General features: G+C 35.7%; 2 protein-coding genes across 3 annotated transcripts; one reads left to right on the top strand and one right to left on the bottom strand.

Moving 5' to 3' along the window:
* The first annotated feature begins 373 nt into the window (after positions 1-373).
* Positions 374-17,037, top strand: LOC145671412 (uncharacterized). The gene is made up of 6 exons (XM_081740578.1): positions 374-472; positions 7,774-7,995; positions 9,189-9,632; positions 11,455-11,693; positions 13,506-13,680; positions 16,879-17,037. Exons 2-6 carry the CDS (start codon positions 7,788-7,790, stop codon positions 16,938-16,940), a joined length of 1,128 nt encoding a protein of 375 aa, XP_081596704.1. The 5' UTR covers positions 374-472; positions 7,774-7,787; the 3' UTR covers positions 16,941-17,037.
* Positions 17,038-17,425: 388 nt separating this feature from the next.
* LOC145671410 (THAP domain-containing protein 5-like) lies at positions 17,426-25,383 on the bottom strand. Of its 2 annotated transcripts, none has more exons than XM_081740576.1 (3): positions 25,244-25,383; positions 21,460-21,614; positions 17,426-20,086 (listed from the first exon to the last, which is right to left on the bottom strand). In XM_081740576.1, the coding sequence occupies exon 3, from the start codon at positions 19,709-19,711 to the stop codon at positions 18,548-18,550; it is 1,164 nt and encodes a 387-aa protein (XP_081596702.1). In that variant the 5' UTR covers positions 19,712-20,086; positions 21,460-21,614; positions 25,244-25,383; the 3' UTR covers positions 17,426-18,547. Both variants share the same exon structure in this region, with proteins under 2 accessions (XP_081596702.1, XP_081596703.1).
* Between the last annotated feature and the right edge of the window lie 4 nt (positions 25,384-25,387).

Here is a 25,387-nt window from a genome sequence, read left to right as displayed (position 1 = left end):
TATTTGAATTCATCGCATCCCACCGATCTAACCAGTTGACAAATTCACCCAAAAAGGCAAATTTCGGGTCGTCAACTGATGCTGTTAAAGGTTTTCGAAAACTGTCGTTCAAACGGAGTCCTTTCATTGGTGATTTAACATTGACAATTCTCCCCCTAATAGCATGTTGGTTTGCAGCAAGTCTTTCATTATATTTGATTTTAACTTGCTAGACTTTCCGTGCACTGTACACCTGCTGCAGGCTTTTTGAAAGAGTTACCCGCAAATGTTGTAATTTGATTTTCACTTGCTAGATTTTACTTACCTCGGAGGCTTGCTGGAGATTTGTAGCAAGTGTATCAGTTCTAGTTTCTACCAATAGGTGGCACAAAAGTCTAATTTTAGAAATTTCGCGCCAGGTCGCCATTTGTACAGGTGCTAAGGTAGAAGCAAAGTTCGTATATAGATAGAAGTGGATAATTAAGATAATTACGTAAGTATCCAGATGTAGAGATAATTTATATTTTAAACGTGTATTGTTTGACTAAGTTGTTGAGAAAAATATACTGAATGTATGTTCGTATACAGTAAATGTTTGGTTTGTAAGTGGCATACAAAATTAATCAGTTTCTACAACAGAATATGTCTTTATATGTGTAAAAACACACACACACACATCTTAATTATCTGATATGAGCCGTAATTCCTACTGTCTATTTTCAGTTGTTACTATGAAGTGAACAATCAGAACAAAAAAAAAAAAAAAAAAAAATCAAAATAACTTATCACTGGTCATCTCCATCATTATTCGATGTTAATATATATTGGTTAATAAAACCAATGTAAAAATATGTTTTGTAACATTGGCCACAATGTGACTTGTGTATTTAATATGTACTCGAACTCATGTTTAAATACTGTGCTACTGCAAGTGAAGATTTGCTGTGAAGTTTACTTGCATTATACCCTTGTGTACATTGATAGTTAATTGAATACTTATGTAATTGTAGCTTTTTGATCCTGATTTCCGCTCCATTAAAATCGAGAACGGGGGAGAGATACCGATGGTAATTGCAAATAATGGCTTAACTTTAATTATTTCCCTCCACTATCAAACCTAGAAAAAAAATCGAAATACTTAATTCACAGAGTACTATTACCTTTTAGATGTATCCCTGCTCTATCAAACCTACGAATAAGTTCAATAACCTACTTAATTCACGCAGTATTGCCGAGTGAACGAAGGTGGGTTAGTAGCCCCGCAACGCTCGTTGTGTTCTTGAAATTCATTACCGTGGTAGTAGTAGTAGTAGTAGTAGTAGCAGTAGTAAGAACTCGAAATTACCATTCCTTACCTCATTTCTACAAATTTTGCAGATGTTTTGTCAAAACTAAGGGGAGCAACTAAAGTTAATCCAAAATAATGGAGAAGTCTAGGAACGCCCCTCCAGTTTCACTGTGTAAAAAGCTGCGGCATTACTCGAGCAGACGGCTCTACCGAATTTTCACACATTTATTGCGTTTTCCGATTGCAGAGCATGCACCAAAGAGGAGCTAATGCATAAACCACGAACTAATTTGTGCTAGGTGGCCACTAAAAGCACGAATGCTATCTAACCGAGTCAGGGCAGGAGCGCAGCAGGGGGCCCGAGCGGAGCGAGGTGCGTCCGTAAGGAGCAGGCGCGTCAGCGACGGGGGCATACGTATAATCAAGGATAGTGTAAAAATACATAAGACATCCGCAATAATTTTCACCTTCAAAAACACTTGGCTTAAGTTTAGAGTTGCCCCTCCAGTCTGAAGTTGCCCTTGGACTTTGCAACATACAAAACACAGTGCTTAAAGTATTAAACATTGTTGCATTTCACTTAATTTCAGTACTCCGTGTGTTTCACAAAAATTTAAAAGGTTTTCTTCATTATTTTTGCGCATCCGTTACACCTGTTCGCCATATTTTACAATTACCATGCTGCTGAAACCTTCCGCGAATGCTTCCGCATCCGGCAAATAGTACTAACTTCCACATATCTTTTCTCGCATTAAACATAACTCTCCTGCCGAACTTACATTCCTAAACATCAAATAAAAACTTCAAATTATCATTTCTTACCTCATTTCTCCTGTAAATTTTCCTGATTTTTATAAAAAGCGGAGGGGTAACTCTAAACTTAACCCAAACACTTAAATAATTGTAATAACTCTTACTTTCAAAATGGCTTCACTGGTTTCCCGGGTACAAATGGCCCGCTGCGAGGAGAAATTTGTTTGTTTTGAATTTTTACTTCTTTTTCCACACGTCACATAGTTGATTATACGTTTTAACACACCATGACGCTGCAAAAACTTTATAATATGATAGTCCCAATCACCCAAACGACATAAGTGTATTAACCGCCTGCCCGGAACACCGACATAAGTGCCACAAAAGTGCCGAAGCCCCCCTTCCCCATCCTGCTTGCTCTGGAACGAGAAGCAAGGTTTGAGAACACTCTCCCTCTCCATTGAGTTTTAATAAACGTAGAAGCAACGTGCCCTGCGGGGCTTCAAACGCGCTTTCACTCGCTCGGCAATAGTGCGTGTGGATTAAGTACAACCATTTGTACAGAAAGCAGCCAATCTGACTCACGTGAGAGGATCAGTGTTCTAAAACCTTCCCCGAACTAAGCTAACTGAAGCTCGTGATTTGTTTGGGAACCATGGATCCGCTTCCAAATTACCCGAGGGCAAACAAAGGCACAAAATGATCGAGTCACCATAGGAAACCGGGAAAGGGGGCATGTCGTAATTTTAGTCAACATTTTGAGAAAATTACCGTGCGAAATGGAGAATTTGTAGTTTGAATGCTTGATAATACGTGAAGTTATATTTGTTTCATAAGGGATGATGGAATTACTTAGCGGAATGTTACAGCATCGTTGGATTGTGGGAAGTTGCTAATATTTTAGAACGACACCGCGTTTGTTAAATCGAACAGATATTGAACGAGGTCCAGCAAAAGGCGAACTATTTGTATTTTCCAAAATACAGGATAAATAATCATAGTGAGTTTTATTTTAGCTACAATAACTCTTATCACATTTGTTTACACAGCACATTTAAATAAATAAATAATATGCTGTGTATTAGCAGGGTTTGCAAAAACCCGGGCTTTTTTGAAAGAGCCAAACCCACCTGGGCCCATATGGGTTTTTTCGGGTTTAATTGGGTTTTTTCGTTTTTATTTATTTTTATTTTTTTTTTAAATATTTCGATGTCTTTGGGCTAAAAGTGTTAAAATGTGATTTATATTTTAAGATTGTCATTGTCACAACTTGCAACAATTTTCTACTCACTGCTCTTTTGAAAAAATTGCCGCTATTTTGAAATTTTACATTCGTTTGCCGAGAAAATCTGTACAGCAAATTTAGCGTAACTCGTGCTTTTACCGTGGATACTCGCTGTTTTGAAAAAATGGCCGCCATTTTGATATTTTACGTTGATATACCGCCAAAATCTATACAGGAAATTTAGTGTGTCTCGTGCTTGTACTCTGAAAATTTTAACTTAAAAGGCCGGAAGTTGTATCCTGTAGTGTGTGTGGTAGAGGCAGACAAACAAGTTGATTTGGTTTTGTGTTTAACGTCCCTTTCAGCAGTGAGGCTATATAAGACAGGACCTACTGATTAACATGGAATCCGAACCACATGAGCTCCCTCCGGGAACCAAACCTGGGTCTCCCACGCCGAAGACGCGTACACTAACCGCTTAGTCATGAAGGAGCTCGGCAGACAAACGAACAAATATAGATCAAGTCATCCAGAAGCCTGACTGACGTTTGCCAAATATGAATACCAAAGGGGGTGTATTAGTTTAAAACAAAGATACAATTCATGTTATATGAAATAAATAAATGTTTCAAAATGTTTTATATGAAATTAACATCTTCCAGCGTAAATGAATGTCCCATATTTTCTCCATGAGAATACGGACACCTCAGATCCCGCCTCAACTTTCCAACACAATGCAACGAACTGTAGTCTGGTTATGAACAAAAATATAATAGGCCGCCGTGGCTCGGTGGTAGAGCGTTCACCTCTGGTGCATGGGGTCCCTAGTTCGATCCCACCTCGTGCCAAGTGAGCTTTGTAGTGGACAAACACCTTGTGCGTGGGTTTTCTGGGAATCTTACGTTTCCTCCCACTTTCTTCATTCCGTCATTTCATTCATTTCTCATCATCTCCATCACCTTGAGCATAGCAGGCATAACCGTGAGACTAAAACTAAAAGATTTTTTTTTTCAAGAATATATAATAAGCGAAAGTTCAGTAAGCACCAGCTGCTTTTCTCTCTTCGTACCCTGCAATTAGTTGTACGGACTGAAGATGCCTAAAAACTTAAGATGTGCTATAAAAATGCTTTACAGGAAAACAATATGCAAATTATTTAAATCAGTGGTACAATCTACCTTCAATATTCTTCGCGCTTTGAGCAATATTTATTTACATGGCTGTATTTGCCAAAATTACGTTCGTCAGTTTAATCTGATGAAAAGCGAATTTTTCTCCTTGTGTCGTGTGTAATTGGCATGACCAGATTTACATTTTTCTAAGACCTGGACCCAAGCACAATTCTGTGCCCTAGCCTCTGAAAATGATTATAATTCTTGTTAACTTATCTAATGTGTTGCTGGAGAAAAGGTTAGTCATCTTCCCTGTGTTTGTAAATGTAGAAACACTCAAAGCCATTTTTTTTAATGTTCCGGAAAGTATCCGAGTTTCCATAAAGTGCAATGGAAAAAGTAGCATTGCAAATTTCGCTCGCTATTAAGTCGAACAGGGTGGTGTAATAACTTCCTCGAAACTGTTACCTGTAAAGCGCACTGTTCATTCACTAATTAGAGGATTTCCAGCCAGTCAGATTTTTTTTTTTCACTTTTCGAATAAGCTGATATTGATAGCAGAAATGGAACGGAGTTAAAATACGGGACATTTCCCTGTCACGACTAAATTTACGGGGACGCGGAACACTCGGGCCCAGAAACGGGACTGTCCCGTTTTTTACGGGACGTATGGCAGGCTTAAGCGTAAAATAAATAGTTTTATTGTTGAAGTATTCATTTCCGATCCTTCTGCGTTTAATTTCCCGAGCACTTCTTTCACGGCGTGTACATCAAAACTTCCATTTGTACGGAAATTTGAACTCAACACTTGAAATAGTAAGCGGTACATAATTTTCGGAACCCCGAGCATTAAGCTTCTTAAATTTGACAAGAATTTTTACGCTATTGTTGATTCTACAGAATGCTTATTTGAAGAGTAGCAACAAATGACTGAACTAAACTGTTATTGTTGGAGAACCAAATTTTAGTTGAAGAAAGTTGTGTTTTACATCAAAAGTAAGAAATAATACTAGTAGTTTTACTAATGTATTTACATATGTACAATTAGTACCGGCACCTATTTCCTTAAACCCGTCAAACGTATGAGTGATAATGTCCCTCGGTGTCGCCAAGTCGACGAGCATACTATTCACGGAAAATATTTTCGAAAGTACAAAATCGCTTATTTTACTTCAAATAGGCTATAAGCATAACCCATACATTAATTTGTTGTATAACTATCTCAAGCTAAGGTAAGTTTTTTTTTTTTTTTTTTAAATCCTTTAGTACATTTAAAACTTTATAAAGGTCTTATGTTGAATGTTATTGTATACCTTAACGTGAAAGCCTCTAATTTGCCCAAGGAAAGTCTAAAATCTGATGAAAATCACTTACAATGTGATCACCTTAGTTGTACCAATAATATACTAACAAATAGGTCAAAAACCCAGGTGGGTTTTTTTAGGTGGGTGCAACCCGAAAAAACCCACCGGGTTTTTTCGGGCTGCGCCCACTTGGGCAAACCCTGTGTATTAGTTACAAGTTTTCATCTATTTTGTCGCATAGGGTGACCCTGTCTTTCCGCCATCAATTCTATGGCATTCTTGATATGAACATTCTGTTTGACAATGACATAATCTGACGCGTTCAAGTAGTTCGGCAAGCATCATACCGTTTGACACAGAATGGCATTCTAATATGCGCTTGTGGTTTTACAATTTATTAATATTTTATATATTTTTTTTTTTAAAAAAAGCTTTACTTTCATTTGAAAAGAATTAAAGGAAGTCTGAAAAAATACCTTATAACCCTCTATACTAGCACCTATCCAGGACGCGGAGCCGCCTCCGCATAAACCCATCTTCTTTAAAGTTCATTTTGTGGACTGTCTCATCAGACCCTTACAGGTCCATGGGATACTGCCATATTCGTCTCTGAGTACGGGGCTGCGGTGGCTCAGTGATAGTGTGTTCACCTCTTGTGCTTGGGGTCTGGTTCTATTCCAGCTTGCGTTAAGTGGACTTTGTGTTGAACAAACACCATGTGTAAGGGTTTTCTCTTGGTTCTCCCGTTTCCTCCCACTTTATTCATTTCATCATTTCATTCTTATCATCACCGTCTCCCTTAGCCTTAGAGCAAAGTTTTGGGACGTTAAACTCAATATTTAATTTCATTCTCTGAGTACAGGAGTCTTTCCTTAAATACTTCGGGTACTGAAGTACCATTTTTTGTTGATATCTGAAAGTTAATAATCGAAACAACTTCCGCAACGTTATACGAGAACCGGTACTATTGAACTGTAGCATTTTCTTCAATACTAGTGTGGACAGCTTTTTTTTTTTTTTTTTTTTTTTTTATATATATAAGGAAAACGGAATAGTAAAATACATTATCTGCCATTAATCGATTTGTTACTTTCATTCTTATTAAAAGTTCGTTTCATTCATATTTAAAGTTATATAGCCTAATCTCTTTCATTATTACTACTACTCAGCTGATGATCTAGGGATAGTGTGTCTGGTTCCCAAGCATCGTTCGGTAGGTTGAGCGTGGACACCAAGCTTGCTCCGGGCAGCCGTCTTGACTGAAGTTTTCCTAGTTTCTCAGTGCCACCATGCGAATGCCAAAATAGTACCTTTTATAAGGCCATGGCTGCTGCATTTCAAGATCCTTGACCTTCCCATTTCCCTAAGGATCGTATGCGTGAAGGACTAGAGAAATTTTATTCAATTTATTATTACTATCTCAATTATTTATATATTGGGACCAGAGGGGATGTGGTAAAAAAAAATTGTCGGAGCTAATCTTTGATTTGTAATCTTTAGTTGGGCCGAATGACTTCTTGATATGTCTTCAAGTTCCCAGGTGTGGCAAAACCATGATGCCAACTAAATCTAATATGGCCGTCACTCTGTCACTGAGGTTTAGCGTTTCTCTCTGTAACTTGGAGATTTAAAGCACATACAGTGGCTAAATCTCAACAGAACACATTACATATTATGCTGGGTCAACCAAAGAACGTTTGTTTGTTTTCCAATGTTGAGCCGTTTAAGATTCTTCAAGAAAAAAGTGAAGCAATAACGAGTTAACATAGTTAAATCACATAATGCTTATATGGTAGAATATTGAACGCAAAATATATTTCTATTTTCTTCAACTTATTGTGCTAGACAAAAAAAAAAAAAAAAAAAAAAAAAAAGATATTGCACATGGAACAAGGCAAAGAAAAAAGTAAAAAAAATCATCCTTTAGGCCAGCGCAAGTAGCTACTGCAGTAAGAGCTAGAATAATAATAACAGTAATTCCAAAAAAGATATATTTTAAGGTTTATACCACATATATGTATAACAAATATCTTAGAGAGAAAAGTTGCAGTACAATTACACTATGTTTTCATGTGTGAATTCCTTATTTAGTTTTTCCTAATGTACTTGTAGGCTAAGAAGCAAGAATGGCGACGAAAGATTACGCCATTGCAAAATTTGTGGATGAAAATGATGCACCAGGAGTTGTGCCAACAAATTGGATATTCGCAAACGAAACACAATGCCTGTATCCAAATGTGAAAACGGAAGAAGCCAAGGAGCGACTGGTAAAGCAAAGGGCAAACCCGGATATGTCTTGGACTGTGCACGCCATAAAAATATTGCACAAATATGGTTGGTTCATTATACATTGCATTATATTTTTATGATTCTGTTATTATTCGGTTTCATGCAACAGTTTGGTAGCATAAGAAAGAGTCACGAAATATTTAAAATAAAAAGAAAACAGACTTCACAAATCAAGATATAGAGAATTTTGAAATTGGGTGTGGGTTACTACGCATATGTTGAGTTAGACAGGCACCTACTTCACAATTCAGCTTAATTTTGAATTTTGAAGTCGGTTGTATTTCTGTTTAAAATTTTATTTTATCAAGTTGAATAGATAAGGAGGGAATGCGAAGAGCACAATGGTTAGCATACTCAGCTCTGGTGGTATTGATGTTAGATTTGATTTCTGTATGGATGGCCAAAGCTAAAATAGTACTGCAATCTGAGAAAATAAGGTTTTAGAAAGCTAGGTAATCTAGGCATAGTCCACAGAAGAGAATGTATAACTGATGAAGGCAAGCGAAACACAATACCAGGTTGAAAATGCGTAAGTGTTGCGGTTATTTACTGTTGTAATATAGGATCCCTAGTATAATACAAAATGAATACAGCAACTACATTGTTAATGTTACTGACACATGAACTTTTATTGAGAAATTAAACATTTTGTTTGTATTTTTAAAGGCCTCCGGAATACATTCTTTTCAGCTTTATAGTGCAGTACAGGTGAATTTCAGCCTGCAATTTGTTTGGAATTTCGGTAATTCGAGATTCCCGAAGTTTTTTCAGGTACATTCCTTTAGTTAATATTTAGAGTTCGGACTTTAATTACTAAAAGGCTATAATCACATAGTTGTGGTAAAGATGCGAGTTTCAGATTAAAATGCGGTCATTCAGATTGTCCTTCTAATAATAATATAAAATACTGAATTTTGTTTTAATGATAAAACTCTCTTCATTTTAATCCTGGATATCGTTAATAAAAACAATCGATATTTAAATAGCATTGATTCAAATCAAACAACCTTGTGTTCTACTTATATAATTTCTCTACTTTAGTGTGCCTTTATACGCAAGAGAATAATCATCCACATTTTAGTAATTGGTAGTTTATGTTGCTTTCCATGTTTCTTTTGCTTTTTAATTTAGACAGTGCTTTCATTCTGACATCTGTTTATACTTGCACATTCTGACATCTGTTTATACTTATATTATTATTATTATTATTATTATTATTATTATTATTATTTAAATAGATACGTATTCTGCTGCGAGGCTTTCTTTGAGGACAGCAGAAGAAACTTCGGATTTGGCATCAGATGATGATTGTGATCGACCTCGGAAGAGAAAGCCCAAGGATGTCATCCTTCCCGGCGAGGAAGAATGTATCACTGCCACCACTCCAGTGGAAAGAAAAAGGAAGCGACTGACTAGTTCTCCATTTCCATCCTTTCCTGCTACAACGTCATTCCTGTCTGATACAAACTCTATACAAATAAATACTGAAGAAGCATCAAAGACAGTATGTGCTACATCGTCCTCTCCAGTAACAGTATGTCATAATAGTTCATCTTCTGGTCAATGTGATTTAACTTCATCGATACTTTACTCACGCACGACTTCACCTCTCAGCAGCTTATCTACAAATACATCGTTGATGAGTACGGATTCTTCATTGATGTGTAGCTGCTGTTCTTCAGGTACTTTTTTCCTTAATAGCTAGTTTTAATTGTTTCTTTTAAGCTTGCCAACATGTATGTTAAAATACATGGGTGTTAATTTGAGGGTAACCAACTCATGATTCTAGAGATCAGAAAGAGAGAAAAATTTTACACTTTTTCCATTTAAATTCTTTCCTGTGAGGGTCCGTAAAGAAACAATTTGAATTTAATTTTTTGATTTTAGACGATTTGACTCAGATGGATAAAAATGTAGGATATCGGAAAGAAATATTAATAGGGCTGTTCATTTGAAAATCTTTTCCTGAGTCCAAACTGACAAATATCGGGATCTTACCTTACACATATTTTCTATTCGACGTCTTTCCCATATCTTACACCTTTTTCCTTTCCCATAATGTGCCAAATTTGTCATAAAACTAAAAATGGAATTCGAATTATTTACAGGGACTAAAAGAGAAAAGGGGTCATAAAGGAAAAATACCATTTTTTTTTCTTTTCTCTGTTAACACTTGATTCCTGTTTGCTCCGTACAAACGGGGATGTTCTTTCGATAGATCGGGGTCACGTTGCGTCCTGGAAATAGGCAGCATTCACCTTCACATTGTTTTCTACCATCCAGTGTAGACCTTCCCCGCGTAACTTGAGAGCGGCAATAATGAATCTGCTCTCGAAACTATAGACACCTTGGAAAGTTCCTTGTCTATCCTGTAACGGTACGTATTGGCTTAGATCTGTCTATGATGTGTGAGATAAATGATCACATCATTTAATGTGACCAGCCACTTTCATTTTCATGCATGTTTCAGAGTTTGGAGTGAAGAAGTTACTTTAAAAAAAGTTATGCAACGTGGAGTAATCATCAGAACGTAATCGGCCATACAATTCTAATTCCACTCATGACTATTCGAACTTTATGTTCTATTGTCATTTCACGGTTCGAACGACGCAAGTCATTGAAGCGTTCTATGACCGATTAGTTTCAAAAACCTGCCACAAATGGCGCTCTGATAATTAGATAATCCGGGTTACATAACTCCTACTTTTTTTAAAATTTTATTTTATTTGTATTTATTTTTACAATAACTCCTCCACTCCAAACTCTAAAACATGCAGCAATTTTTACTCCGCCAAGCGTTTTTCGTATAGTGTAAATATTGAACTGTTATTGTGTTGGGGAATTCTGCTGGACTTCAGTTGGTTGAATTCGACCCTTAATTGGTAATCTCTAACGGGCAAGTTTGGCTGACATATTTCTGAAGGGCCCTATTGTGTTTGCCTGGCTACAGTATCTTTATTAGCTGTTGTCACTCGGATGGTTAAGCCATTTTCCTGTCAGCTCCATTAAAATAGGCGTGGTAAAATATGGGTGAATAAGAGCCATAGTGTTTTTTTCTCGTAATAACGGTTAACCTTCCGATTTTGATATGCCAAATCCCTCTAGGTGCAAATTATTTTTTAAGGAGTGTAAGTTACGTGATGAACCGGGGATCAAACCTGGGACCTTCGAGCTTACGTCCAATGTGCTACCAACTGCGCAGCCAATCGATCCACTTCTCAACCACATAACTTCCACTCTATAAAAATTTGTATACATTCTCTTTATTATTAGTTCCCTTTTTTCTCTACGTAATTACATTCAGCAAGCTTTTTGTTGCTGGTGTAACTTTTATTGTAAACTAAGATTATTCTATATATACAGTATATATATATATATATACCTTAGAAATCTAAAAAGGAACAGGGTAGTGGTAGCTCTTATAATTTCACGGAATGTATAAGCTTTGTGAACGTTACAATTTATTCAACTTTACACTGACGTAAATGAAATTACTTGTTGCAGGACATGAATCGTTTTCGAATAGACAGTGCAGTATTCTACAACAGTGGATGATAGATTTATCAAACAGTGTAAACAATCTCGATAAAAAGGTGAATAATATTCTAGGCAGTAAGGCTGTATCAGAAGACGAGAATGACGACCATTTTGCTTCTTTGGGCGTGCTACCGTTGAAAACATTGGAAGACTTCCATACGTTTGAACAACAGTTCAAGGACAACTCTAAACTCAGATTGAAATTGGTAAGCAACATTTTGCTTTGAATGTAGCTGTGTGTATATTATATAGTAGTTGGAGTTTATTCTGAGATCCTAATTCTACAGGTATTCACCTGTTCATAGATATGTCAGGCGTTGCTTTTTATTTTATATTTATAGGTTATACCTTTCCAGCTTGTAGTGAATGCTACTTTCTTTGATCTATGTTTTTTTATTCACTGATAGAAGTCATGGGGAACCTCCCCGATATTTCGTTCTCTCATACAGTCTGAAACTACTTGGCACATACATTATGTGCTTCCCATCTAATGCTGTATAGTAAACCGCATTCCTCAAAGTACTGTTTACGTGAGCCTGTTCGAATCAGGGGCCCATTGTGGCTCAGTAGTAGAGTGCTCACTTCTAGTTTCAAGGATCCGTGTTCGATCGCAGCCCCTGCCAACATCGTGCTCGTGGGATTTATCGGGGCTTTCCCATTTCCTTCCACTTTCTCATTCCACCATTTCTTTCATCCATCCTTTGTCGTCTCCTTCACCCTAAGCTGGCACAACCGTGGGGAGCTAAACTAAATATTTCGCTTAATTTCTTTTTGAAGCAATGTTAGCCTTAAACCGTCGACGGAATCGATTGAAAGTTAATTTTAAAAGGCGTGGAACGTTGGGTAATCATTCGCTAGGTTATGAGTTCTAATTACGTTTATAGTCATCCTGATTTTTTTAAAAGTTTTTTATAGTTCCACGTAGAAATTTCCGAAGTGCATCACTGAGGAGAGACGGGGGCTTAGTAAACCCAAGATATTTTTTTTGAGTTCGACAGTTTCCACTATAGCTTGAAAAACAGAAGGGCAAAGATTGGCATGTGGGAATTGTCCAATCAAATTTATTAGTGCCTAATACATTATGGAATACTTCTATCTTTCTTTTGTAGATGCTAGTGATAACATGAGCAACAAGCACCATATTGTTGACATAAGTATTGTATATTATTATGATAATGATGATTGTTTGAAAGTTTGCTCATGTCATGTAAGCTGCGTACTAGATTTTTACGAATAGAATTGGATCATGCTTATTTTTAGGCAAATACGATATTTTATTTCTGTAGATATTTTTAGTTTACTAGAAAGGTGAAAAGATAACTAATAGTTGAAACCTCTGTATAGTCTTTCTTAAACAGGTTAATGATCTAGCTTCTTCTGTTGCATGCTTGCAAAACCTGAAGAAGCTTATTCTGAAATAATTTCTCTATTGAAAATTTTTATTACATTACCGAGCTCCAGTTCCTTTACTGTTGCTTGAAAAGGGCAAGGAACTATCTCCGATTTTCAGTTTCTGCTGATGGCCTTCACTCGTAATGATTTTATTTGTGCATCGAAAAAGAGAGAGCTTATATACCAGATGGCTCTACGAATAGATGGTAGAAACCTCTCTCTATTTTTTTTTTTTTAACTTGGTTCAAAATTTCAGAGAAGGAAGCTCATAACCATGTAAAGGGTTCTATTTATTTTCTATATTCTCCATTGTTAAAATCAGTTGACTGATTCGTGATTAGCAAATAATTCAACAGTGAAATTGTTGCAGGAATGAACAAAATAGAAAATCACAATACGCCACGCATTAAATCCTTTATGTGGTTAGGAACAGCCTTCTCTGCAAGCTTATACTCTCTAGGTTTAAATTTGTAATAGCCACTTTTGTTTAATGTGAGTGGGAAAATCACGTTTTAGATGAAAAAGATAGTTCTTAATAAGACAACTTTAGTCTCTTACATGTAATATGTAAGCTTGTAGTTGCTTATTGTGAAAAATAGAAGCATTAAGTATCTGCATTTTTTCAGGTTCAAATGTTAATCAGTACTGGCGGTCGTGATGAGAAGACGCTCATCAATAATATGCTCCGACGCCTCTTACATGATGAATTGGCCCAGATGTTCACGTTAAGTGGGAGATCGACGAAGAAATTGGATAAGAAAGCGTTCATTGGGACACAAATTGGGAATATTGTATTATTACGTAAGTACTTTATATAAAATTTTCTTTATACTGATACCTATAAATCTCACTGCTCCGATCGGACTACCTGATGAGGTTTCCCCTTATGTCTTTAGTTCCAGCAGACGAATGATTGGATGGTAGATTCTGGGACTCTGCCTGTCCATATCCTTCCCTTCCCTTATCCCGGCCTGAGCCTTGGATGCCCAAGAGGTATAAATACATTCTTTCAAGTTTAGTTTGTGAATATGTCTAAGATTTTAAAAGGTGAGGGCAGTAAGCTATAAATAATATGGATTTTAAAATTTTTGAAAGATTTTGCGACTTTGTTATGCTATCACCCACATCGTATATTGCACCAAGACACCAACATGGCAATTCTTCATTAAGATGTCAGGTAGGTGTTGCTGAAAGAAACTGAAATAATTGCTGGGAGTAAATTAACTTTGGATCATCGGTGATTCTTGACGCTACATTCGAATTATTGAATTAGGCAGCTGTTTAGCGTAATTTTATTTTAAATAAATATTGAAATAGTTGTCATGACTTATGACTTAACCCTCGTATAAAAAGAGGTTCCATAAAAATATTAAATGTAGTTTTAAAATATTTATATAGGATTGCGCTTTACTCACCGGAAGGACGACATTTTTCAGTTTTACCTATATATTGTCTGTTTACCAGAAATGTGGAAATCTCTGCAAATTTGTGTAGCTATCAATATCGGGCCTGATTTTTTAGTCGTAATTTTCAAGAAATGACAAACCTGTAAGACGAGTCCGAGTTTCTTTCAACAAAATGTGTCGTTGGAAGTTTAAATTTTTCCTATTCTTTTTTGTTACTTTATTCGTAGGACGAACTTTGGCTCTTAGAAGTTGTCTGTTGCCATTTAAATAAGTTTTCGGGGCTAATTTACTGCTGAAATATTCGCTTGTCGCTTGCGGTGACGTTAGGGTTGGGAAGTGCTCTCTCCCATGTACAACAATGATCCGGTAACTTACCTTGATTCGAGGCTTTGTTTGCCTTTAGAGGCGCGTCAATATTATCACTAACGAAGACGTAAACACATCCGCTTCTAACTCGAAAATACGAATTTGAGAGAAAAATCTATATATAAAAAAAAGGTCCGATTATCGAAATTCGAGAAAAAACTTGCGAGTTTTTCTCGCTTTTAGAATTTCAAATTTGATCTTTCTTTGAAAGATAGAATCGTGGGAAGCGCTCTCATATAAATCAAATAATAAATCTTTATATACTAATGATAGTGCTCTCCACGCTTTTCACTTCGAAAGTTTTTTTTTTTTAATTTTTATTTTAGTTTGAAACTTGTTTTGCATAGTTGTTTATAAGAATTTAGATTTTAATTCTCACAGCCAATAGAACTACATATTGTATGAATAAATTTTATAATTTTTTTTTCGCGCTATATTTTACAGTTTGTAAACTCTGCAGCAATGTCCGTGGTGCTTACCTTGTATTTTTCATTTAAAATGAGAAAAATAAAGGGATGGAATTAACTCCATGTCCAAGCTGCTTTGTATGATATGAATAAATAATTCCAGATCTTTCTGTCCTTACGAAAAAAATGTGAATATATTGATGTAGTCTTGTTCATAAAACTTCGTCTTTACCAGTGTCTTGCATTGCTGTGTATACTCAAATACAATTTTATAAAATAAATTATTTCTGTTTTGAGATGCGTGTAAGAAAGTGTACATTAGTACTACTGATGAGAAAGTGAAAGAAAACATAGGCGACTGGCTGCACCAAGCTAAAACTAGGTTGACTAGGCTGTAAGTAGTATGCAATTTTATAATTGATGGGTTTGTAAATGAAAACTAGATTTTGGGTTTCGTAAAAGAAAACTAGACTGGATATTTAATAGATTTCTTAATCGCCTCAGCGAATGATAGATCCCTGTATTATAACGCAAATGCCACCTATAATGCAGCCCTTTATTACACACTTAAAGAAATCTTTAATAATTGCCAAATATCATATAAGGGTAATACGTACTTCTGCTTTGTAGTAAAAGTTATGCGTTTCGCTTCTTTAAGCTGATTCGTTGAATGGCTCGAGGGCTGATTAGATACGCAGTAAATCTGTTTAAAATATTGTCGAGGACCCAAGTTTTGTCCTCGAGTGTACCAGCTAGATTCAGAAGGATGATGAAGTCGGAGTGTAGTACTGAAGTACAAGATGGTCATACAGGTGTCTTATTTAGAATTGAATTTAGAAACAAAAGTAACAAACAGGATCTCTTTTATCAATTTGTAAGAATGAAACGGAAACACACTTGAGAATAGGTGATTGTTTGAAGGTAAAGAATATAGTAAGCTGACTGGACATTCATGAAGTCACGTTTAGGTTTCTTAAACTGAACATTTCAAGAATACAAGACTCGGAGAAGAAACAGTAGGTGACGAAGATAACACGCGACAGTGTTGTCCACCACAAAGAAATTATTAAAATTCCTGAAAAGGACACACAGAGGCTCATTCTGGTTCATTTTGCTCACTCTGACTCATTCTGTTCATTCGCGCTTGTTTCCCTCAGTCGGATTCGGATTGTTAAGATCTCAGTCTCTACACCAAACTCAGTCTCTCCATATCCATTTATAACCTGTAGCAGTACAGTAAACAACTCTATTGAACCGAGTACCTCAAGGAGCGGATTCAACGTCTTTACCGCCGATGCAATGGGACAGCAGACGTAGAAGATACAAAAGATGCCAGTGTTTATTAACCTTCAAGAAACCTAAACTGTGTACTGAATGTCTCATTCCTTTAAACAATTACACGTTCTAAGTCTCAGTTATTAGCAACAAGCACAGTCTTTAATCACTCACTTCTCAAACAAAGCACCACAATTTAGAGAAAAAAATATCTAGCCAGAGAAAGAAAAAAGGTTTAGTTTGTATATAATATATTAGATTCGGGATAGCGTTGATAGATACTACTTATATAAGATTTAAGATATAAGGTAAAACACTGAGATAGTGATGAAGATATTGCACAAGCTGCGTGGTGGAAAGTAAATCGTAGTAGGCAGTATTTCTAGTAGAACACTCGAAATATAAAAGTAAACTCCAGTAGACACTTTGATTACAGACATTGTGGAATTAATAAAGCGAAAGCTATTTTCTAATTAATTTAATGAAATATGTAATGAATTTATAATATAAGAGATTGACGGTTTGCATTTCCTTTTATATTTCAGTAAGGAGAAGCAGCAAAAAGAAGAAGCAGCTGCAGTTGGTGGGGAACAAGTGGAAGAATTAACGTAGTACTTTGAAAAGCAAACTTTGTATTACATATTTAGCCCATGGACGAAAAAAATGTTAACTAACAAGGGCGAAATATAATTAATGAAACTAAATTAAGTGTTGTTCATGTACATTATTTAGAATACTTACCTTATAATATTGAAGTATTAATTTCTTTTATGTTTTTTTTAATTTCCTTTAGAATATGAATACGAGCCTATAAAAGTCGAAATATTTTTAAATAGACATGAAAAAGAGCTAAAATCACCGGAAAGCTTTCCAGTTTTCACCCTCCGACGTGTGCTGTTAAGTTAAAAAAGTATTTCTTGCTGTAACGTAAGTCTAGGGTGAGCTTTTTCAACATCAAAGGTATATTTAAAAAAAGGGGGTATTCTAGAGTCTTATTGATGCATCCATTCTCAGAAGATCAAGGTTTATGCACTAGCGTTTAGTTATAGTTTTGTCGAGGAATTCCATGTGGTTGGATTATAACTGCTATAATCAGGAAGTTGACACACATGTTAAAACTGTTTTAACGAACCACAATGCAGATACAAATAATAACTTGATTTTTCACGGTTACAGCAAAAGAATTTTTAGATTATTTTGTCACATTTTGCTGTTGCAGAATTTTAGGTCATATTGTCATTTTCTTTAATATCAATTGGATTCTTGTATGAGTGTAAGTTTGCATGCAGTACCTTCTGCAAGCGCTTCACTTCCATAAGTCATGTGTAAGTCAGCAGGCAGTGGCGAGATTAGCATTAACCTTCGCGGCCTAGACTTTCCATTGTAAAAGAAAAATGCATGTGTTACTATTTCTTTTACAAATACATCACTTGGTCTCGCCAAGTGGTATATTTGTATTATAGCAAAATAATGCACTTTTCTTCTGCAATGAAAGTGCAAGCTGTACTCGCTAATGCGTCTTTCAATGTGCTATCACTAGCAGAAGACTTGCAGAGGAAGTAAAGTGCTTGCTGCAGGCTTGCTATGCTAAGTTCCACACACTTGCAGTAGACTTGCAATGTAAGTATATACCTGCAGAAGACTTACTACACTCACTTGATGAAAACCTGCTGTAGCCTTGCAATGTAAGTATATACTTGCAGAAAACTTACTACAAACTTGCTGTAGACTTGTTAGGGACTTGCAGTGCAAGTCGTATCCTTGCAGAGACTTGCTTATAACCTACACAAACTTGCTGCCAACTTGTTGTGCACTTGCAGTGCAAGTGACATACTTGCTGAGACTTGCGTCAAACCTGGACTAGCTTGCTGGCAACTTGCTGCGCACTTGCAGTGCAAGTAGAAACTTGCTTTGCAAACTTACCATACATTTGCACTGCAGGCGTGCTGCAAGTTCGAAGAGCGTCAACTAGGAAGTTTGCATTAAACTTGCATCAAACTTGCAGACTTGCATCACAAGTCTGCTGCAAGTTTGCCAGACTTGAATTGCAAATCTGCTGCAATTTTGTTGCAAGTCATTTTTGCTATCTGGGCCACCACTTTTCTATAATTTCAATGAAGTTGGCAGTATCCTCGTAGTAGGGCAAGTTATGCATCTTTCCAAGTTCCCGAACACCCACAGCAGTAAATTCGTTGAAAACTTGTAATGCTAATGTTACATTTTGCCTTTCATATTGGTAGGAGCAAGTTCCTTCAGCGATAGTCGATATCCATATTTTGCTAAACTGTTACTTTCTAAATTGTGAACCTGCTTAAGAATTGAAAATGAAGCTGTCTTAATATTGTCATTTGATTCATACTTAAAGTCAGGATACCAGAAGCATTTTTCTGCATTTTTTAGATTTAACCAATTATTTCGTACACATTTTAGTAAATGTACAGGGTCAATAACATAAAACAATGGCCTATTTTTATCACAAGGATGGGGATAAACAATACTTTGAACTGGAGGAGTTGTAAACAACGACACTGCCTTTCTGTTGATTGAATTATTATCTGTCACAATGCATATCACTTTCAATCCTAGATTCTCCAAACCTACGATAATCTTTTCACACACAGAATGCAAAACTATAGCATTGATTGTCTTAGCCGGTAATATATGGAGAACGTCTGTATATAACGACTGGATACTGGAGATCATAAAAACATGAGCACTTGTTGCAGCATCAGTGTTGTCAAAAGCTGTCCCAACAATGTTACCTCCTTTATAGTCAAAGAATGGCCTTAAGTGAATTTCGTCTATCATCAACACCACAGTTTTGTCTTTTGATTGTAAATAAGTGTGCTTTTGCTTTATATAACTAAGGTAATCACTTTCAGATTGCTCGCTATGTATACTAGTGGGAAAAGGACTACACACACCACGCAATGTAGAGGGATGCGGTAGAATTATATATCCTGAATTTCTAAAAAAGCGATATGCATGTGGTGCAACTGAATGTAATAATGCAAAGAACACTAACATTTCAGGTAAATAACGGAACTGGAACTTGCTACTTGTGAGGAGAGAGACTTGCTGAATAAGGAACGTAACAATATTTGTTCTTTCTTCACCAACACTCTTTTTAACCAATGATAACAAAGTTTCTATTATTTTAAAAATGCAATTCACATCTGTATCTGTATTTACTGCGTTCTCTACTGATTTCAGTTTATCAAGTATGTCCTGAATTTGTGTTATATTGCTAACTTTACATGGCAGTTTTCCAATTCCGTGCATCGAATTCAGGCTCACACTTCCAACATATACATTAACTTCCATGATTTCAGAAATGCATACATACAATGTTATTTTCGGATAAGGCATTAATTCCATATGATAAAAAGTTGCACTCGATATTCTGAAAATGACATAACCAAAATGATTGTAAATCCAGTTTTCCAAGTTTCAATTTCAGTTGTTCTACCGATGATACAGTGGTTTTTTCTCGTGTCTGAGAAACTCCTCTTCACTTTTCCGAATGATATTCGATATTTGTTCTTCTTCCTTCCTTAGAAATCGTTTGTTTGGACTTTCCCTTACGGTCACTTTACCACTCAAATAGGCTGGGCAATTTGGTAGTATCGTGGGTACTGCTCCGTGTGTAAGCTGCGGTACAGATAGTTTTGCAGTAATCCGCCTGCCCGTTTTCTCATCAAAAGCCTGAGAATGCCATCTGATAGAGTTTGGTGCAAAATGTAGTTCACAAATCTGAAAAATACGAAATAAAAAACAAATTAAAATAATGACAATGTTAAGATGAACTATATACGTAAACACAGTGATATTTGGAGACTTACAGAACTAACGGGGAGAGAAAGCTAAAGCCCTTAGTATAAAATCTCACAGTTATGCTCTGTAGACAAAATGAGGGACGATTAAAGGATTAGTGAAACGAAGGGAGTTATTAAAAACGGAAGGTTCCTTAGAAACCTATAAAATGATTTTATCCATCAGAACATGGGGACATTGCGTGTAGTAGAATTGAATCAAGCGTTGGAAGCAGAGTTCTGTACTCCACTATGGAATCATGTCTTCCTCCTCTTACGTGAACTGAATCGTATGTAAGTTGACATGGTCCTGATTATTGTAATGTGATGAGAAACAAACCAGGAACATAGAGCCGGTAAAACAAATATATGAAACGTTAAAGTATTTAATTTAACTTTATGTGCTTGCATATTAACGTAAAATAGAGTAAAAATTAAAATACCTATCTTAGTATTTGTTATTTTCTTTTTAATCCTGATATTTCTCCTTTGATAAAAGTATCAGTTAAGAGATTGAAATGCCGGGATGCGTGAATATTGCATTTTATAAGTAAAGAGGAAATTGGAAAATTAAATCACCAGACCATGTAGGGCCAGACCTAAAGAGAAAGATCAATTTCGGCTGCTACCTACATGGAATGATCAGAAATTGATTAACTCGTTAAACTCTAATAGTTACTTATTTATTTTACAAAAAGTAAATTTTGTGTGGAAAAAGTAACATACTGCGATCTTTGCACTAAATAACTATTATTAGAAAATATTCTAGAACATTTCTGATGACTAGTCAGTAATAATACGAAAAAAATGTACCAAGTAAACGACTTGACATGAACGTAGTCGAACATCGAGTCGTTTCGATGTTTTACCGAAAATCCGAAAACAGTTCAAGCTAAGTGGTAAAAGATTTTTTTTAAAAAACTCAACATTTAATTATTTTGCAAGCTTAAAATAACAACTAATAGTTATTTTAAAGGTAACGATATTATCATTACCATATCTCGTTTACAGCTCTAAGGCAGGCAATTTTGAAAATGTCGTAGCTTAAAAAAAGAATTCCATCGTCTCATGAAAGTAATGCATTATTATTCGTATATTCAATACAATTAAATAGCGATTAATCTCACTTATCATTAGCAATTTTGGCAACGAATATCCTTAACCAGAATTCAAACTCGAAAGGATCAACATAGCAATAAGTCAATGGAATTATTACATACCTATTAATGATGAAAAAAGATATAAATCAAAAGATAAAGGCAAATTAAGGTAGAAAGATGAAATTGTAGCGAATTAAGCTACAGTAATACTTACCTTGCTATATTTATTTGGCACATAATTGTCTCTGTGAATGTTTCGTAGCCATTTAGACTGAAGTTCCGCATCTTTCGGAAATGAAAAAACATGAACTTTTGGTCCATTCTTATAATTACCATTACATCCTGGTACACAGCAGGTGTACGGCATATCTGAAATTTATAACAAAACTTGAATTCACTCAAAGAATATTGATGCGTTAAAAATAGTGACACAGTAAGATAAAATTAGTACATTAGTAGAATCTATATAGTTTTCTACAACTACAAATTCAGAAGTCAAAAGCCTTAAACTACACTTGATATTTACACCAAACGAAGTTCAAAGCTACTATATTGTGCATCTTTACCTTGTATTCTACTACAGGGACGTACACAGCAATTTATTTTCAGGGGGAGATTAATATGAGTACAAACTGTATTGAAATATGTATAATTGCTCCTAAAATTAGGCAGAGTTTAGAGAAAAGACGTGATTTCGGGCCTTAACGTTCTTGTGCAATAGCGGTGCTATTAAAATAAACGGACAATTTCAAAAGACTACAGAATACAGATCAAAATTAGTTCCGAGTTAGTTCACTAGTTGGAAATACGTTCTAATTTAATTTGCGTATCAGTTCAAGAAGCAAATACAGATACGAAAATTTGACTTCACTCTAGCTTTGAAGCACTCATCTTATATTTTTGAATTAAGTTAATTCCATGAGAAAAACGTTTAAAGCAGCCAACCCTGTCCAGGACCAACCCTCTGCGTACGCCCCTGCTGTACTGTATAGAACATAATACAATATCGAATCTAATTTACTCTTCAGGCTCCTCTACACGCTGTGCAAATTGACGAGAGGATGCCAGGAATTCCCTCCCTCTCTAGCAAAAAACTTTATCCTCCCTCTCGAGAAGATCATTTTTACCCTTGGTAGGGAGAACTTTCCCCACTCTCTCTATATAGTTTACGTATGTGATAGCTGAGTGTGTATCTGGATGAAATTCATCCCGCTGGGAAAAATGTTCAATTCGCACACTACCGGTATCTTTGCAAATACAAAAAAATAGCACTTACAGCCAGAGCTGTTATATAAACAATTTAATGATTAGTAATTAACAATCTGTATTGTGATTAGTGTTTAACAACTCCTATGTTCAATGGTGAGTATAGTGACTAACTATTAATATGATTACTATGTAATGAAATTATTTTGTATTTGTATATAAATATTAATACTTATTCCAATTATACTATAGTTATAATAAGTAGTTTGGTAGTAATAGTAGTACGTTGAATTACTTTTGTAACTGCATGACCTAGTTGATCGATTATTGATGAAGAAAATTTTAACTTTTTAAATGAACCTCGTATAATAGTGCTCTCAAGAAATTTTCTCTCAGCCAACGAACGAATGTGCATATATGTATGTGCGTCTCGACTGCAACGGAGATCGCAGAGTTCCTCTCTCCTTCCCATATAAGGAGCTAAAATCCAGCACAATGGACAAACGTCGTCTCTAAAAATTCCAATGCATGGATTGTCATAGTTATTTTTAGCTTCTCACATCACCTAACTGCGTGGCAAGACGAACTGTTGCCTAGCAACACGACGAGACGGAAAGGAAAGGTGCTTTAGTCTGACGACGACTTTGATAGGAGGCAACCACGAATGAATTAGCTAGTGCAAAAATACAGCAATAATGAAGTATTTGATACATACGTTTAGTGAACTTTTACTTAGAAACCAGAATGAACAATTAAAATGCCTGAGCAACGTCAAGTAATATTTTGTTAAGTGCGAATGAAAGTTGTTTCGGCGGCATCGAGCTGGAGAACGGTATACAATTCAATTCACCGCAAGGAAGATGAGAGGAGAGCAACCCGCAACCTACAGGACATCTCCCCTGAATATCCAATACAGTCCACCTTCTAGTGTCAAAGCAAGTGAACAGTGCTAGTGAAAGTGTAATAATCAGCAATGTAACGAAACATAACCAATAATTCGTGGCGACCGCGTCAACCACGTCCTCGATAATCAACGGGCCTAAATGAAATTAAATCAATATATATATATATATATATATATATATATATATATATATATATATATATATATATATATATATATATATATATATATCACAGCGATCAGTTATCCATTTGAAGTGCCATAAAAGTGATGTATCATTTGTTCATAAAGTTTTAGTGTTGTGAATTAAAAGCAAAGATAGAAATTCGAGTATCTTTTCAACATAATAATTATGGTTTAAATTTACATATGTTTATTTTAAGAAATAACCTAATTCATTTTTCTTTACAGCACGAGTGATTAGCGCCTATGCAACTTAATAATACATGCATTAATAAATTGCATTAGCGCGAAAGAATACAATTAGAGTTGGTTTTGTGCCGGTTTCCCGTAACGTTCTGACCGAACTCTGAACCTGTTGTCCGACGGCTATATGGTCAGTTGTAATGGTCGATCCAACCCGCTAGTAAATGCTAAAGAAGACATTCGAACGGTAGAGAATCGAACCCAGACCATGGAAAAGCGCAAGCCCACATTGGGACCGTAGGACACGAACCACATACAGTAACAAAAGGGTTTATCCCGATAGGGAGTGAGACGTACCTGGATCGAACCCAGTACAGTTATATATGGTTTTCCCTCATAGAAACGTTCTAGGTCTCGAACCCAGGACTGTAATAAATGGCCTTCCCGAACAAGGATTGAACCCCACTACTGTAATAAATGGTTCCCGATCAGGGACGTACTCGAACCCACTACTGTTATAAATGGCCAAGCCCTTCACAGGGACGGAAACCCTACTACTGTTATAAATGGCTTACCCGAACAGGGATAGAACCCGGATACTGTTATACTTTAAATAATCTATTCTGTTCTATTAAACAATCGCGGTCATTATTTCATCACGAAAGGTAATCCGGAGAAATGCCAGCTACGGAACTTTACCCAAAGTGACTACCTACTACAGCTTCGAGGATATTTTCGCATAAAAGCGATTTTTCAAAGTAATAACGCTTATGTCTTTCTGCAGCGAATTTGTACTGAGGAGAGCAACACCGCATATTAAACACAATGTTAGGTATTAAGAGTGTCTCTTGGTGAAAAAGGAAGATTATGTCATTAAAGTGAATTTGGAACGAGGTTCTATACCTGCACACAACATAATGAACACTGCCAAGTCATGAGAAAAATTAAACTAAATACGTACTCAAAAATGTAAATAACCATTATACAATTGAAACACTACAGTAAGGCTGCTTTTCAATCACTTACATGTAATTTTAAAATGGTTGACTTCCGAAGTGCATTCACATAATTGAGTATATGTATTGTACAAGGTGTAGTTGTTTGCAATATTTATAATGTACCTTATGCACTAAAAAAGTTCTACACAAATTATTTGCAGTGTTTCATTGTGCACACTTCATGAAAACGTATTTTTGTAGTGTATGGACGTACCATATTCAATTAAAGCCTATTTCGGAACTTTTGATTCATATTGACAGTTTACACTCTATAATGATGAATCTCTTTTATCCTTCCAGGCTACAGTATACATGTTTTATTTTCAGGTGCAACAATAAATAATTATTCTATCACTTATGATTTTAATGATCCTTATCGATAAATGGCAACAATAACAAGAGGAACAGATGTTAAAATTAAACTCTTCTATTTATACTGTAGATAGAGGTATGAAATCAAAGATGCTGCTTAAGTTATGAACTTTATGTTATATTTAAAGATTAAACTACATATATTGACTTACCTTCCACTTATAACGTGTCTTCTAATACTTCTGTCACAAAATTGGTGTATTTCTTCCTTACAATGATACGTTTTATCTTCAAAATTTACAATAAAGCATCAAACAAGAATGCTTATGATAGTAAGTTTGCCCTACAGGATGTGA

This window comes from Thermobia domestica, chromosome 15 (assembly GCF_964235325.1).
Source record: "Thermobia domestica chromosome 15, izTheDome1.hap1.1, whole genome shotgun sequence".
NCBI lineage: Eukaryota > Metazoa > Arthropoda > Insecta > Zygentoma > Lepismatidae > Thermobia > Thermobia domestica.
Note: the sequence above shows the minus strand (reverse complement) of the source record. Positions and strands in the feature narration are given on the sequence as shown.